Source organism: Rhinoraja longicauda, chromosome 8, assembly GCF_053455715.1.
Source record: "Rhinoraja longicauda isolate Sanriku21f chromosome 8, sRhiLon1.1, whole genome shotgun sequence".
Classification (NCBI taxonomy): Eukaryota; Metazoa; Chordata; class Chondrichthyes; order Rajiformes; family Arhynchobatidae; genus Rhinoraja; species Rhinoraja longicauda.
The window spans coordinates 38512443-38526544 of record NC_135960.1 but is presented as its reverse complement, the minus strand read 5'-3'; the positions used below and the strand labels follow the sequence as shown (position 1 = coordinate 38526544).

Genomic DNA, 14102 nt, shown 5'->3' with positions numbered 1-14102 from the left:
GAGTGTTCAAAGAAAGAGAGGATTTGGATTGCTAGTGCCAATGCGCATGATATAGGGAAAAGCAACATTGTATCATATTGGCTAAGTGGATGGTGTTTGATCTGGGAAGAAACACACGGATGAAGACTCCAGGTAGATCCCATAGCCTCCGAGAACACCAGCTCAAGACATCTGCAAACCAGAGTGATTCTGATGCTGTGTGAAGACCAGTAGGTCAGAACACAGCTCAAGTGAGTGCGCAGAACAGATCCATGTGAACTGGGCTGTCGCACTGGTGAACAGTCCTTAGGAAGGTATAATAGTAACATGATATATTGGCACCCAATAAATGGGCTCTGAATATGGTAGGTGCTCAAAAGAAATCATCAATGCACATTTATTTAGTGCAGTCACTGAGAATAAAAGTCACCCATCATACAATTTCCACACACACACTCTTGAGAGACACAACTAGTCAGTTCATGAGATCTGAAGGGGGCTTTAAGTCAGAAATCCGACTCAACTCTCCAATTGATGAAAAGGACACGGAACCGAGTACATCGTCTCCGCACTGATCCTTGCGTTTCCTCCCTGTGCTACATATAATCAAGTTGCCCCTTGTGATGAGACCACAATGGAAGAACCATCAAACCCAATTGCCTGTCACAGATGGGCGAGGCTAGTTATAATTCTGAAGCCAGGACCATTTTGATATGGCATTGAGCTAGAAGGATGTCGATAGGCATTGGCTGTAAACTTCAGCAGCTGAACCTTGGTGGCAGGATCACAGTGGCCATGATGGTTTGACAGGTAGAGAGAACCACCCCCCCCCTCCCCCTCCCCCATCCTGCTCTAAAAAAGTTTGGGTTTTTCCTGGTTTGGTCATCCCATCCTGAGATTGGGACTGCAAGATCCACCAGCAATTCCTCCATGGCCTTTCAACACTCTCACTTTGCCCCCCTTCCTCCATCCACCGATGGCCAGCAAACATTCCCATGGCTCCCTCACTCCCACATGAGCAGCCTAGTCATTTAGACTGCAGCCATTCACCACCCGTATCTTTCAGTATTGGCGCCTTGGTCTTTATTGCAAGAAAGCATAATAAAATTGTACTTACTGGGGCAGGAATAGTCAGGGCACTTCTTGTCTGTAAAAGAACAACATGTCAATATGCATAGTGATTCATACGATTAAAAACACTCGACAAAACAGGAGAATAGCTCCTGTCCCTTAAGGAGAGTGGAGGCATTGAGAAACAAAGGAATGGTTATGCTCTGGACCGGATGGTGGCATACCTTTGCAGATGAAAGCAGTCACGTTTTCAAGGAATGTGTTCTCCAGCAGAGCCGTGAATGTGCTACGCTGCAGACTCAGGCCAGGAGTCCGAGAATTGTGGCAGGAGATCAAGTCCAAGTTCTCCGAGCCTGGTTTGCTGCGGAAGATGTCGCTCACGCCGACTGAGATCACCTGGGGCGCAACAAGAAGCCAGTGAGAGATCAAAGCAAGGGAGCAGGGATGGTATCAGGAAACAAGTGTCAGAGGGGCAACATAGTGGGCAGAAGGTACAGGTTAGAAGACCGGTGGATGTTTGGTTATGGAAGTACAATAAAAAGAGAGTTGCATATTATCCACAATAACTTCCATTTGCACATAACTAAAGGAATCTTGAAACATTAACAATAAAACCTGTTACCGCCTAAAGAGATGTTTTCGAAAGCTGGGTTAAAGAAATTGGAACTGTGGAGCATCTTTGAGGTGCAGAGAAGCTTGGGAAGAAATTCTAGAGCTTGGACACAACTGAAAACCACACAGTGTAGGAAGCGTGTGATACACAAGAGGCCACAATCCCAATGGTGTTCGTGTCATAGAGTCATAGGCTCTGAAAAAAGATCACAGCGGAAAAAAGATTTCAGAGGTTTCACCAGCGGTGGTTCAAAGGCGTGGAGCTATGGAGTGATTTTAAGACAAGATCAGGACTTCTAAATATCAAGTCATTTTCAGTCCAACTGCAAAAATGGGCATGATGGAAAGAGTGTGGTATTTAGGCTGAGGTTTAGTGGTTGGAAAGTAGAAACCAGATCAAGTCTGCCTTGGCGTAACTGAGCCTTGACGTTTGTGTGTTTCAGTGACTGAGTGAGGAGAGGAGAGATCGCTGAGACTGTAGACATTAGAGATACTGCATGGCAATGCTGACCAGTGATCCCCGTAAACTAATACTATCCTGCACACACTAGGGACAATTTACAATTTTTACCTCAGCCAATTGACATACAAATTTGTACGGAAAAAACACAGGTGGTTACTGGGAGAACGTACAAACTATGTACAGATATCACCCGGGTCTCTGGCGCTGTAAGGCAGCAAATCAACCACTGCACCACCATACCACCCAAAGGATAGAATCTTACATAGATATAGCACTGAAGGAATCTAACCATGGAGGAAGTTCCGGAAGGAGTGCTTCAATTATTCCCACTCACCTGGTCCTTCCTTTCCAAGCAGTTATGAACTCCCTCTTGAATTTGATGAATTTGTCGTAAAATGTATCTCCTCCTCTCTGGTTCTTTTGTGAATTAGCTTAAACCCATGCCCACCACGGAATGTGCTTCACATCAGCGGGAAGACCGAAACCCTCATGATCTGCAACATCACTGTCACAACCCTCCCTGGCCACCTCTGCTCAAAGACCTCCTAGCTTCTGTAAACTCTCCATGCACTGGAAATGAAATTGAACACATATCATAAAAGCGGAAACTGAATGAAAGGAAACATACGTTGGCTTCATTGCAAAGTGACGTCAATGGTTTCAAATCTCTGTGACTATCTGTGTGCCCATCTGTAAGCACCAGAACCACTCGTGTTTGGGCAAGTGATCCTTTGAAGGCATTCTTCGACCAGTCCAGTGCCGTACCGGTGAATGTTCCTCCTGCAATCCACTTGAGGCCTTTAATTGCGCTAGGGATTAGAAAAAAACAGTTCCCATTGTTACTACTACTGTTTAAACAATCAGGTTTTTACATTTTCATATGTAGGAAGGACCTGCGCCTGCTGGTTTAAACCGAAGATAGACACAAAAAGCTGGAGTAACTCAGCGGGTCAGGCAGTGTCTGAATCGGGAAACTGTTCTACCCATTGACTGCTAATGCATGTAGATTTATTCTCTGACAAGACACAAGTTAAATGCGTTCATTGTCTTGTATGGACAGATTCTGCCCTCCACCTCCATTGTTCTTCTGTCTAGACATTAAAGAACAAAACCATCTTCCCCGGAAAACAAATCTGCACCTTGGGCTCCATATCTTCAATCTCCCTTCATGCCTTGGAGATGTAATGGTTTGTAATTGCTCCACTTTGCTTCTCTGAAGGTATTCTACCATGCCAATGTAGCTTGGAAGAAATGTGATAAATAACGCAGATTTTAACAAATAACATGAACAAGTAATTGTGTAGGTAAGAACTGCAGATGTTGCCTTAAATTGAAGGTAGACACAAATTGCTGGAGTAACTCAGCGGTTCACGAAGTAATTGTTAGTGGTAAAATAGGAGACGTACACTTTCAACTCAATCAGTGATTTGTACTTGTTATCCTTCATTGAGACCAGTTCTTCTGTTCCAGCGTGACTATACTGCACAACTCCAATATTGGATTCTTTGCCATCGAACTGGAGAAGTCAAGGAGAACAAAGAATTAGTACATTCTGGACTCAGACCAGGTTTAATAGGAACGAGGTACTCATGAATGTGGGCAAATGCAAGTAATAGTGGGCCAGAGACTAATTCCTTGGTAATTGCAAGTGACTAGGAATATGTAGAAAAGAGAGTCCAAGGCACACACGCATAAAAAACATTAACACAGGCAGATATAAAGTAATTTAAAGGCTCAATGGAAGTTGGTCTATACCAAAAGCAGATTGGATTACAAGGGAAAGATTCAGGCAGACAGATCCAAAGGCCAGACTCATCTGGAATGCCATGTTCAGCTTTGAGCATTGCACCAGGGAAAGGATACATAGTATTGGAGAGGATATACCTTAATGATGAGAGACTTAACAGAATTACATTCACAGGACAGGCTGCAAAAAGGCAGCTGGCATTCCTGACATATGGGAATTATCTAATTGAGGCAAGCAAAATGTGATCAACAGGGTGGATGGGAGACGCATTTTGCCTCTGGTCGAGAATTCAGGTGCAAGTGAAATTGGACAAACATCTTCGTCTCATGGAAAACCTGGAATCGCAAGTGATTTAACTTTTTTTAAAAGGGCATTAGGGGCCAAGTGTACTAAAATGGATTCCTGGAGTTAAGATGCAGTTTAGCCATGGTCTAATTGAATGGCAGAACAGGGTGGAAGGACTATTCCTATGTTATAATGCTATTCTTAATATAAAGGGCCTGAAAAAATTATTGCAGTGTGCACATATTGGATTAATGCTTTTATGAATTACCTACAACCATAAGTGTTTTTTCTGGTTAAATTGTCAACATCCTATTGTGCCTTAAGATATGGGCAGCACTTCAGTAGTCTAATCTCAACCACAGTTGCATTCGTCGGGGTGTTTTCTCATCAAAATCTCATTAGATTTGGAACGAGCAAAGGCTGGAAATTTCACTAGGTACTGCTCTGTTTTTAGCTTGATTTGTATTTTGGCAAAGGATTGAGAATTCCAGCAGTTTCAATGTCTCCCAAACATTCTCAGAACAGTCACTCATTCCACTTTTGCTTTGGAATAGGTCCAACAATAGTGTTTTGTTAAATTTTACTATGTAGCTAAAATATGCATCGCCATGAATATGTTAAACTCCTGAATATTTTAGTTTAGTATAGTTGAGAGATATGGTGCAGAAGCAGGTCCTTCAGCCCACCGGGTCCCCACTGATCAGCGATCACCCCATACGCTACACTATCCTACACACTGGGACAATTTACCATCTTTACCAAAGCCAATTAACCCACAAACCTGTACATCTTTGGAATGTGAGAGGAAAACGGAGCACCCAGGGAAGACCCACGTGGTCACGGGGGAGAATGTACAAACTTCATACAGACAGCCTTCGGGTCAGGATCGAACCCGGGTCTCTTGCACTGTAGGGCAGCATCTCTAACCTTGCACCACAGTGCCATCTGGATTTTAAATAGTTTTTCAAATTCAATCCTAAATTTTGACTGAGATTATAAATCTTTGGATTTTTATCCACTGAAGCAGAATTCCAACCTTGCTTCTGAATATAACACAGATGCAAAATATTGTCTTTTCCTTCAGGACTGTTACTTTTAGCGTTTTGTAAAGTGCATCTGGCAATCGTGCAGTGTGCTACAATTTACATTGCAATGATGCCTCCTGAGTGAAAGTTGTTTATCTTATTAACCAGCACACTGCCATCGAGTCTCAGAAGGACAGTGAATCAAGGCGTTGCAGTACCATGCATAATTCCCGTCAGCATTTCAATCAACCCTCTCTGTGTTTCGATCTTACCTTGATCTTTTCATCTCTGCTCAGTCTTTCAATCACGGTGATTATAAACTGCTTGGACAGATCGAAGTTTTCATCACCGATACTTTCCGAGCTGTCCACCACAAACAGGAGGTCAATGGGCCCACACTTGCATTCTGCAAGGAAAAGAATTGGTCAGGTATTCCCTGAGGTTTTTATTCAAGGGGGAGCCATATTTTGCTCACAACTTCTACACGGCTGAGATTCTCTTCCTCTCCATCCAGTGTTGATGATTGACATTAGTTAAAACAAAAGGACCTTCACTACTTTATACCTCCTCCCTCGACTCCATCCGGGGACCCCATTGAGAGATACAGTGAGGCAGAGGTTTAAGATGAGACATTATTTGCACCTCCTCCAATCTCATCTGCTGTATCCATTGTTCTCAGTGTGGGCTCCTATATATCGACGAGACCAAGCATAGACTTGGCGATCGTTTAGCTGAACACTTACATTCAGTCCGCTTTATCCAACACGAGCTCCCGTTTGCCAAACGTTTCAACTCTCCTTCCCATTCCCATACTGACATTGTTGGCCTGGACCTCCTCCACTGTCAGAGTGAGGCCAGATGCAAATTGGAGGAATAGCACCTCATATTTGGCTTGGGCAGCTTACAACCCAGCAGTATGAACGTTGCTTTCTCTAAATTTAATTAACTCCTGCATTCCTTCTGCCCCCCCCCCCTCCCCTCTCTCCCTCCCTCCCCCACCCCAGTGGTCATAATAGTCCCATTGTTTGCATCCTTGTATCCCTCTAGTTACCACATCTTCCCCAGCCAACAATGGGCCATTATGTACTCTACCCTCCTGAGGTCATCTGTTGACGGCCTGGTTTTGTTCTGGCCTTTTCTCACCTACCGTGCCCACCCCCACCCCCCCCCCCCCTGCCCCCTGCCCACTACCTCCATCATTCAGTCTGAAGAAGGGTACCGACCCAAAACATCACCTATTCCTTTACTCCAGAGATGCTGCCTGACCTGCTGCATTTTGCAGCATTTTGTGTCAACTTTCACTACTAATGTGGAGGTTGGAAAATGGGACCAATGAAGGTTGAAGGAATTAAGTTGTAGACTTGGCTGCATTGAAATTGATTGTCTTAGTGGCTAAGGAAGCTGAATTGATTGTTTTTTGTGGGGAATAAATGATTTACGGATGCCCCAAACATGTTCATTAACCTAGAACGAGTCTTCCTCTCCACATCACAACATCTATACATTTCCAAGCTAATATTTTCCTCATCTCTTTCATATCACCCTATCTTCATCCATTGATTGACACTTTTGGGGAATTTTGTTTGTTGCACTGGAATTATTTTTTGCTTTAAAGTGGACATGTATATTTTGAGGTCATTGATCTTAACAGAAGAACAACTTTCAATGGTAAAGCTCAAGAGTAATGGAGTCACAGAATTATGTAGCACAGAAAAAGGCCCTTCAGCCCACCTCATCTATGCTAACCGTTATGCCTATCTGTACTAACCCCACATCTACATTAATTCGACTACTCATTCAATTACTATACAGATGTTTCTTAAATGTTGTTATTGTTCCTGCCTCCAACATCTCAGGCAGCTCATTCCAGATACTAATGATTCACTTTATCCAAAACATTTGCCACTCAGATTCCCTTTAAACCTCTTCCCTCTCATCATAAGCCAATGTTCTCAAGATTTATACACCCATAGTCGAAAAAAACAGACTCTGGTTATCTATCCTATCCATGCCTCTCGTGATTTTATATACTATCATATTTCCCCTTGACCTCCTTTGCTCCAGTGAAAACAGATCCTGCCTATACAATGTCTCCTTATAATCAAGTCCTCCAATCCAGGTAACATCCTTGTGAATCTTTTCTCCACCCATTGTTTTGAACAGGCTGGAGATCATCCAATGGGAAGCATGAATGAAACCTTCATGTTGGTCAGAAACCTTCTGACAGTTCTTTACCTCTATTAACCTCATTTCCAAATTGCTGCCTGAACCATTCTGCTACATGCCAATTAACTAAAACCCTGTCAGTAACTTTTTTCAAAATGGAATGGCTCTAAATTCCTGTCAAAGTATGAAGCATCGATGCAAACCAAAGTCTGGGAATGTCTACAAATATACAGTACGTGATGTCAATGCAAGATCAAATATACCTTAAAAAATTGGGTAAGATGGTCAAAAATATATATCCTTGCATCAAATAATTAAATCTACTCACCACAGCAAGCTGTTAAATAAAAAGAAAACAACATGAGTAAACCATGTAAAAACAAAGTTAACGTGGTACATATGATTATTGAGAGTGAACACAAAGGCAGGAAATTATGTTGTAAGAGGCACAGTGAGAATGCTGTGTACATTCCTAGTCACCACCTTACAGCTCGGATATGCAATACAGGATATAGTGTGGGGTGGGAAGATGTAATCAGGTTTAAAGAGTTAAAGAAATGGGTTGGGCATTTTTCTCTGGATCGAAGGAAACCGGAGGGAGATGTAAAAGACAATAAAAGGCCTAGACAGAATAAACAGGAAGGAGTCATTTCCCTTGCCAGAGAGCTTGTTGACGAGTTGTTAATTGGTTGAAGAATTAGAAGAGAACTGAGAAAGATTTGTTGAATTTGAAAGTTGGCATCTGGAGTGGGGAAAGCAGAAACCCCCCAAACAAGTACAAGGATGTACACATGAAGAGCTGTAACCTGCAGGGTTAAGGACTGGGAGCGGGTAAGGCGAATTAACCTAAAGTCTACTATTACCATGTATGGAAATTATGGGCTAAATGGCCTCCTTCTGCACTGTAGGTTTCCTTGCGGATAACACAAAGCTGGGTGGCAGTGTGAGCTGCGAGGAGGATGTTGGCCTTCATTGCGAGAGGATTTGAGTTCAGGAGCAAGGAGGTCCTACTGCAGTTGTACAGGGCCCTGGTGAGACCGCACCTGGAGTATTGTGTGCAATTTTGGTTTCCTAATTTGAGGAAGGACATTATTGCTATTGAGGGAGTGCAGCGTAGGTTCATCAGGTTAATTCCCGGGATGGCGGGACTGACGTATGATGAAAGAATGGGTCGACTGGGCTTGTATTCGCTGGAATTCAGAAGGATGAGAGGGGATCTTGCAGAAACATGAATTTCTTGAGTATTGGATAGGGTAGATTCAGGAAAAATGTTTCCGATGTTGGAGGAGTCCAGAACCAGGGGTCACAGTTTACGAATAAGGAGTAGACCATTTAGGACCGAGATGAGGAAAATCTTTTTCACCCAGAGAGTTGTGAATCTGTGGAATTCTCTGTTACAGAAGGCAGTGGAGACCAATTCACTGGACGTTTACAAGACAGAGTTAGGTTTAACTCTTAGGGCTAAGGGAATCAAGGGATATGAGAAAAAGCTGGAATAGGGTACTGATTTTGAATGATCAGCCATGATCATATTGAATGGAGGTGCTGGCTTGAAGGTCTAAATGGCTCACTCCTGCACCTATTTTCTATGTAGTATGAGCTTTAAGACTCAGTTAGATGTCTGCTGCATTGCACAGTATGTCACTTTTAGCGGAGCACTAGGTAAGTTACCGCTTCAGCAGATGTAAGATGTTAACATATCTGGGGGACATATATCCTCGTGGTATGTCCAGACACATGGGTTTTTAAGAGATAAGTTCAAAAGATTGTCCACTTACAGCACATACGCTTAACGATATCCAATATTTCGCATTCCTGGAAACAAAAGCATAAAAGTAAGGGATGTACCATTCCGTGGTTGATGACTCGGTAATTCATCTTATTAATATTATAAAGGAGTTCATCATGTACTTACAGAGGGTCCTGGTGGTCCCGGGGGACCTGGGGGTCCCTGGAAATACATCAGAATAAATAAGTTATCATTCATAATCCCAGTGGACATTTCATTAATTTTGCTTTTGTACATCTGCACCCCTTTTTCATTCAACAAGGAACAGTTTCTTCCCCGCTGTTATCAGACTATAGAAAAGGCCTCGCAAAAACCAAGGGTCATCCACCTATCTCAAGGGTCATCCACCTATACATTAATGACTTAGACGAAGGGATTAAAAGTACCATTAGCAAATTTGCAGACGATACTAAGCTGGGGGGTAGTGTGAATTGTGAGGAAGATGAAATAAGGCTGCAGGGTGACTTGGACAGGTTGTGTGAGTGGGCGGATACATGGCAGATGCAGTTTAATGTAGATAAGTGTGAGGTTATTCACTTTGGAAGTAAGAATAGAAAGGCAGATTATTATCTGAATGGTGTCAAGTTAGGATATGGGGGAGTTCAACGAGATCTGGGTGTCCTAGTGCATCAGTCAATGAAAGGAAGCATGCAGGTACAGCAGGCAGTGAAGAAAGCCAATGGAATGTTGGCCTTCGTAACAAGAGGAGTTGAGTATAGGAGCAAAGAGGTCCTTCTACAGTTGTACCGGGCCCTGGTGAGACCGCACCTGGAGTACTGTGTGCAGTTTTGGTCTCCAAATTTGAGGAAGGATATTCTTGCTATGGAGGGCGTGCAGCGTAGGTTCACTAGGTTAATTCCCGGAATGGCGGGACTGTCGTATGTTGAAAGGCTGGAGCGATTGGGCTTGTATACACTGGAATTTAGAAGGATGAGGGGGGATCTTATTGAAACATACAAGATAATTAGGGGATTGGACACATTAGAGGCAGGAAACATGTTCCCAATGTTGGGGGAGTCCAGAACAAGGGGCCACAGTTTAAGAATAAGGGGTAGGCCATTTAGAACGGAGATGAGGAAGAACTTTTTCAGTCAGAGAGTGGTGAAGGTGTGGAATTCTCTGCCTCAGAAGGCAGTGGAGGCCAGTTCGTTGGATGCTTTCAAGAGAGAGCTGGATAGAGCTCTTAAGGATAGCGGAGTGAGGGGGTATGGGGAGAAGGCAGGAACGGGGTACTGATGGAGAGTGATCAGCCATGATCGCATTGAATGGCGGTGCTGGCTCGAAGGGCTGAATGGCCTACTCCTGCACCTATTGTCTATTGTCTATCTCATTGCGGCTCTTTTGTTATCTGCACTTTCTCTGTGATGCTGTAACACGATATTCGTTTCTTTGCGCTACTTGTTGCACTTGTGCAATGGCTTGAATGTATTCATCGATAGTATAATTTGACTGGATAGCATGCAAACAAAATCCCCTTTTATCTACTGTATCTCGATACATGTTTTCAAGAGAGTTAGATTTGGCTCTGGGACTAACGGAATCAAGGGATATGGGGAAAATGCAGGAACGGGGTACTGATTTTGGATGATCAGCCATGATCATATTAAATGGCAGTGCTGGCTCGAAGGGCTGAATGGCCTACTCCTACACCTATTTTCTATGTTTCTATGTGCAGGTGACAATAATAAACCAGACCAATTCAGACCATCAGTTTGAAGAAGGGTCTCGACCCGAAACGTCACCCATTCCTTCTCTCCTGAGATGCTGCCTGACCTGCTGAGTTACTCCAGCATTTTGTGAATAAATATCTTCGATTTGTACCAGCATCTGTAGTTATTTTCTTACACAGACCAATTTATTTCTTCATTCATCTATTTATTTATTCATCCATTTATTGAGAAATGCATGCCATTGGGAAGGCACCATTTATTGTTCATCCTCACTCAGAAAGTCGTGGTGTGGCCATGAATTGTCGTTGGCCTTCTGGTGAAGGTGCTCCCGCAATGCCTTTGGGGAAGGAGGAACTGATTGAGACTCAGCGACACTAAAGGGGTGGAGACAATATTTCCCTGTGGGATGGTGTGAGACATGCAGGGGAATCCACGGATTCCATACACAGGCTGCCCTGTTTCCTTAACGAGGGGAGAGGTCACAGGATTAGTAGGGGCTACTGGAGTGGGTGTAAACCTGGAGAGTGGTTTGTCGATGGTATACACTGGAGCCACAGTGCATTGGTGATGGAGGAAATCAATGTTTAAAACAGTGGGTGGGCTTCTGTGCCTTGGATAGCCTTGTGCAGCAGGAGCCAACACAGGTAGAGTGACACTGTCAGCTTGAAATAAAATGGCGTTCTATACTCATGCAGTCCAAATGATCCAGGTAAGGAGTGTGATGCACACCCTGAGCTATGACTGGCACATCACCTTTGTTGATCTTCCCAAGGCTTTCTTTCACGTGAAATTTCATTTTGACTTTACAGGGCGGCACGGTAGCGCAGCGGTAGAGTTGCTGCTTTACAGCGAATGCAGCGCCGGAGACTCAGGTTCGATCCTGACTACGGGTGCTGCACTGTAAAGAGTTTGTACGTTCTCCCCGTGACCTGCGTGGGTTTTCTCCGAGATCTTCGGTTTCCTCCCACACTCCAAAGACGTACAGGTATGTAGGTTAATTGGCTGGGTAAATGTAAAAATTGTCCCTAGTGGGTGTAGGATAGTGTTAATGTACGGGGATCACTGGGCGGCACGGACTTGGAGGGCCGAAAAGGCCTGTTTCCGGCTGTATATATATATGATATGAAGCAAGCTGACATGACAAAACATCAGCGAGATATCAACATCCTTACCTCATTGCCCTCGGATCCTCTGTAACCCTTGGCCCCTTTGCGACCTTTTTCTCCTGGAGTATCATTCTGAGAGAGAAACAGATAAAAGTTTACATGGACAGCACGAATGAGTCAGTGGGCTAAACATTGGATCCATCAATTATGTCTGAAAAAGGATTTCAGACCTATGCGATATCCAAGAGGAATTAAGACTTTTATACCTCCACTCTTCCCCAACTTCTAAAAGTACATGCAGTGATAAGATGAAAAATCAAAAAAAAATCATGCAAACAATGGGCACTAGAAATGAAAATACTCTTCAGGTCAGGCTGTATCTGTGGAGAGAGAAGCATTAATGTCTCTTTTTCCACAGATGCTCTCTGACCTGCTGAGTGTTTCCAGCAACTCCTTAGTTTTGATTCTTGATGGAAGTGATGCTCTTGTATGTGAGGCTCTCCACTCTGTTCGGTAATCGTGGGTTCAACCTCTATTATAGAAACGTGAGCGTGGAGGGCAGACTAAATGCCGAGTGCAATGCTTGGGGAAGGTGACTCCAACAGACATTATGAATCTTGGATGAGACAACAAGACTGGATTCATGTCTGCCTGCCAGATGTTCTTAAGAAGGCAATTTGTCTTGGTGCTGTGAGCTGCATTTAGCACTATAACAGATTGTCATTATTGTTTTTTCTTCGCAAAAGTTGGCTGCTGAATTTCCTGTATTATAGTCAGGAATCATTGAGTGATACTGCATGGGAACAGCCCCTTCAGCCCAACCATCAACCGCACTAATCCTACACTGATCCATTTTATTCTCCCCATACTCCCCTCAGCTCTCCCCTACCTCCCCACCACTCCAGGTCCTACCTCTTGTCTATCTACAAGGAGTAATTCAGTCACAAAATGCTGGAGTAACTCAGCAGGTCAGGCAGCATCTCAGGGGAGAAGGAATGGTTGACGTTTCGGGTCGAGACCCTTCTTCAGACTGATGTCAGGGGGGGCGGGACAAAGGAAGGATATAGGTGGAGACAGGAAGACAGTGGGAGAACTGGGAAGGGGGAGGGGAAGAGAGGGACAGAGGAATTATCTAAAGTTGGAGAAGTCAATGTTCATACCACTGGGCTGCAAGCTGCCCAGGCGAAATATGAGGTGCTGTTCCTCCAATTTCCGGTGGGCCTCACTATGGCACTGGAGGAGGCCCATGACAGAAAGGTCAGACTGGGAGTGGGAGTTGAAGTGCTCAGCCACCGGGAAATCAGGTTGGTTGAGGCGGACTGAGCGAAGGTGTTGAGCAAAGCGATCGTCGAGCCTGCGTTTGGTTTCGCCGATGTAAAGAAGTTGACATCTAGAGCAGCGGATGCAATAGATGAGGTTGGAGGAGGTGCAGGTGAACCTCTGTCTCACCTGGAAAGACTGTTTGGGTCATTGGATGGAGTTAAGGGGGGAGGTAAAGGGACAGGTGTTGCATCTCCTGCGGTTGCAGGGGAAACCAAACGCAGGCTCCACGATCGCTTCGCTCAACACCTTCGCTCAGTCCGCCTCAACCAACCTGATTTCCCGGTGGCTGAGTACTTCAACTCCCACTCCCAGTCTGACCTTTCTGTCATGGGCCTCCTCCAGTGCCATAGTGAGGCCCACCGGAAATTGGAGGAACAGCACCTCATATTTAGCCTGGGCAGCTTGCAGCCCAGCGGTATGAACATTGACTTCTCCAACTTTAGATAGTTCCTCTGTCCCTCTCTTCCCTTCCCAGTTCTCCCTCTATCTTCCTGTCTCCACCTATATCCTTCCTTTGTCCCATCCCCCTGACATCAGTCTGAAGAAGGGTCTCGACCCGAAACATCACCCACTCCTTCTCTCCTGAGATGCTGCCTGACCTGCTGAGTTACTACAGCATTTTGTGAATAAATACCTTCGATTTACACCAGAATCTGCAGTTATTTTCTTACAGGAGTAATTAATTCAGTGGTCAGTTAAGGAACCAACCTCTTTAACCTCGAGATATTGGAAGAAACTGGAGCATCTGGAGGAAACCCACATGGTCATGGGGAGAAGGTTTGAATTCCCCACAGACAGTGCCAAAGGTGAGGATTTAACCTGGGTGGCTGGAGCTGTGAGGTAGCTGTACCACCAGTTATGTCATC

At 44.4% G+C, this 14102-nt stretch overlaps 1 protein-coding gene across 1 annotated transcript in view; it reads right to left on the bottom strand.

The window, feature by feature from the left end:
• The window catches only part of col6a1 (collagen, type VI, alpha 1), a 79429-nt gene that overhangs the window by 5021 nt on the left and 60306 nt on the right, over nucleotides 1-14102 (bottom strand). The window contains exons 26-34 of the mRNA XM_078403675.1: nucleotides 11980-12045; nucleotides 9264-9299; nucleotides 9127-9163; nucleotides 7677-7685; nucleotides 5455-5588; nucleotides 3532-3641; nucleotides 2754-2934; nucleotides 1275-1446; nucleotides 1097-1126 (exon numbers count right to left, since the gene is read on the bottom strand). Coding sequence (XP_078259801.1) covers nucleotides 1097-1126; nucleotides 1275-1446; nucleotides 2754-2934; nucleotides 3532-3641; nucleotides 5455-5588; nucleotides 7677-7685; nucleotides 9127-9163; nucleotides 9264-9299; nucleotides 11980-12045 — 775 coding nt within the window. The remainder of the gene's footprint in view (nucleotides 1-1096; nucleotides 1127-1274; nucleotides 1447-2753; nucleotides 2935-3531; nucleotides 3642-5454; nucleotides 5589-7676; nucleotides 7686-9126; nucleotides 9164-9263; nucleotides 9300-11979; nucleotides 12046-14102) is intronic.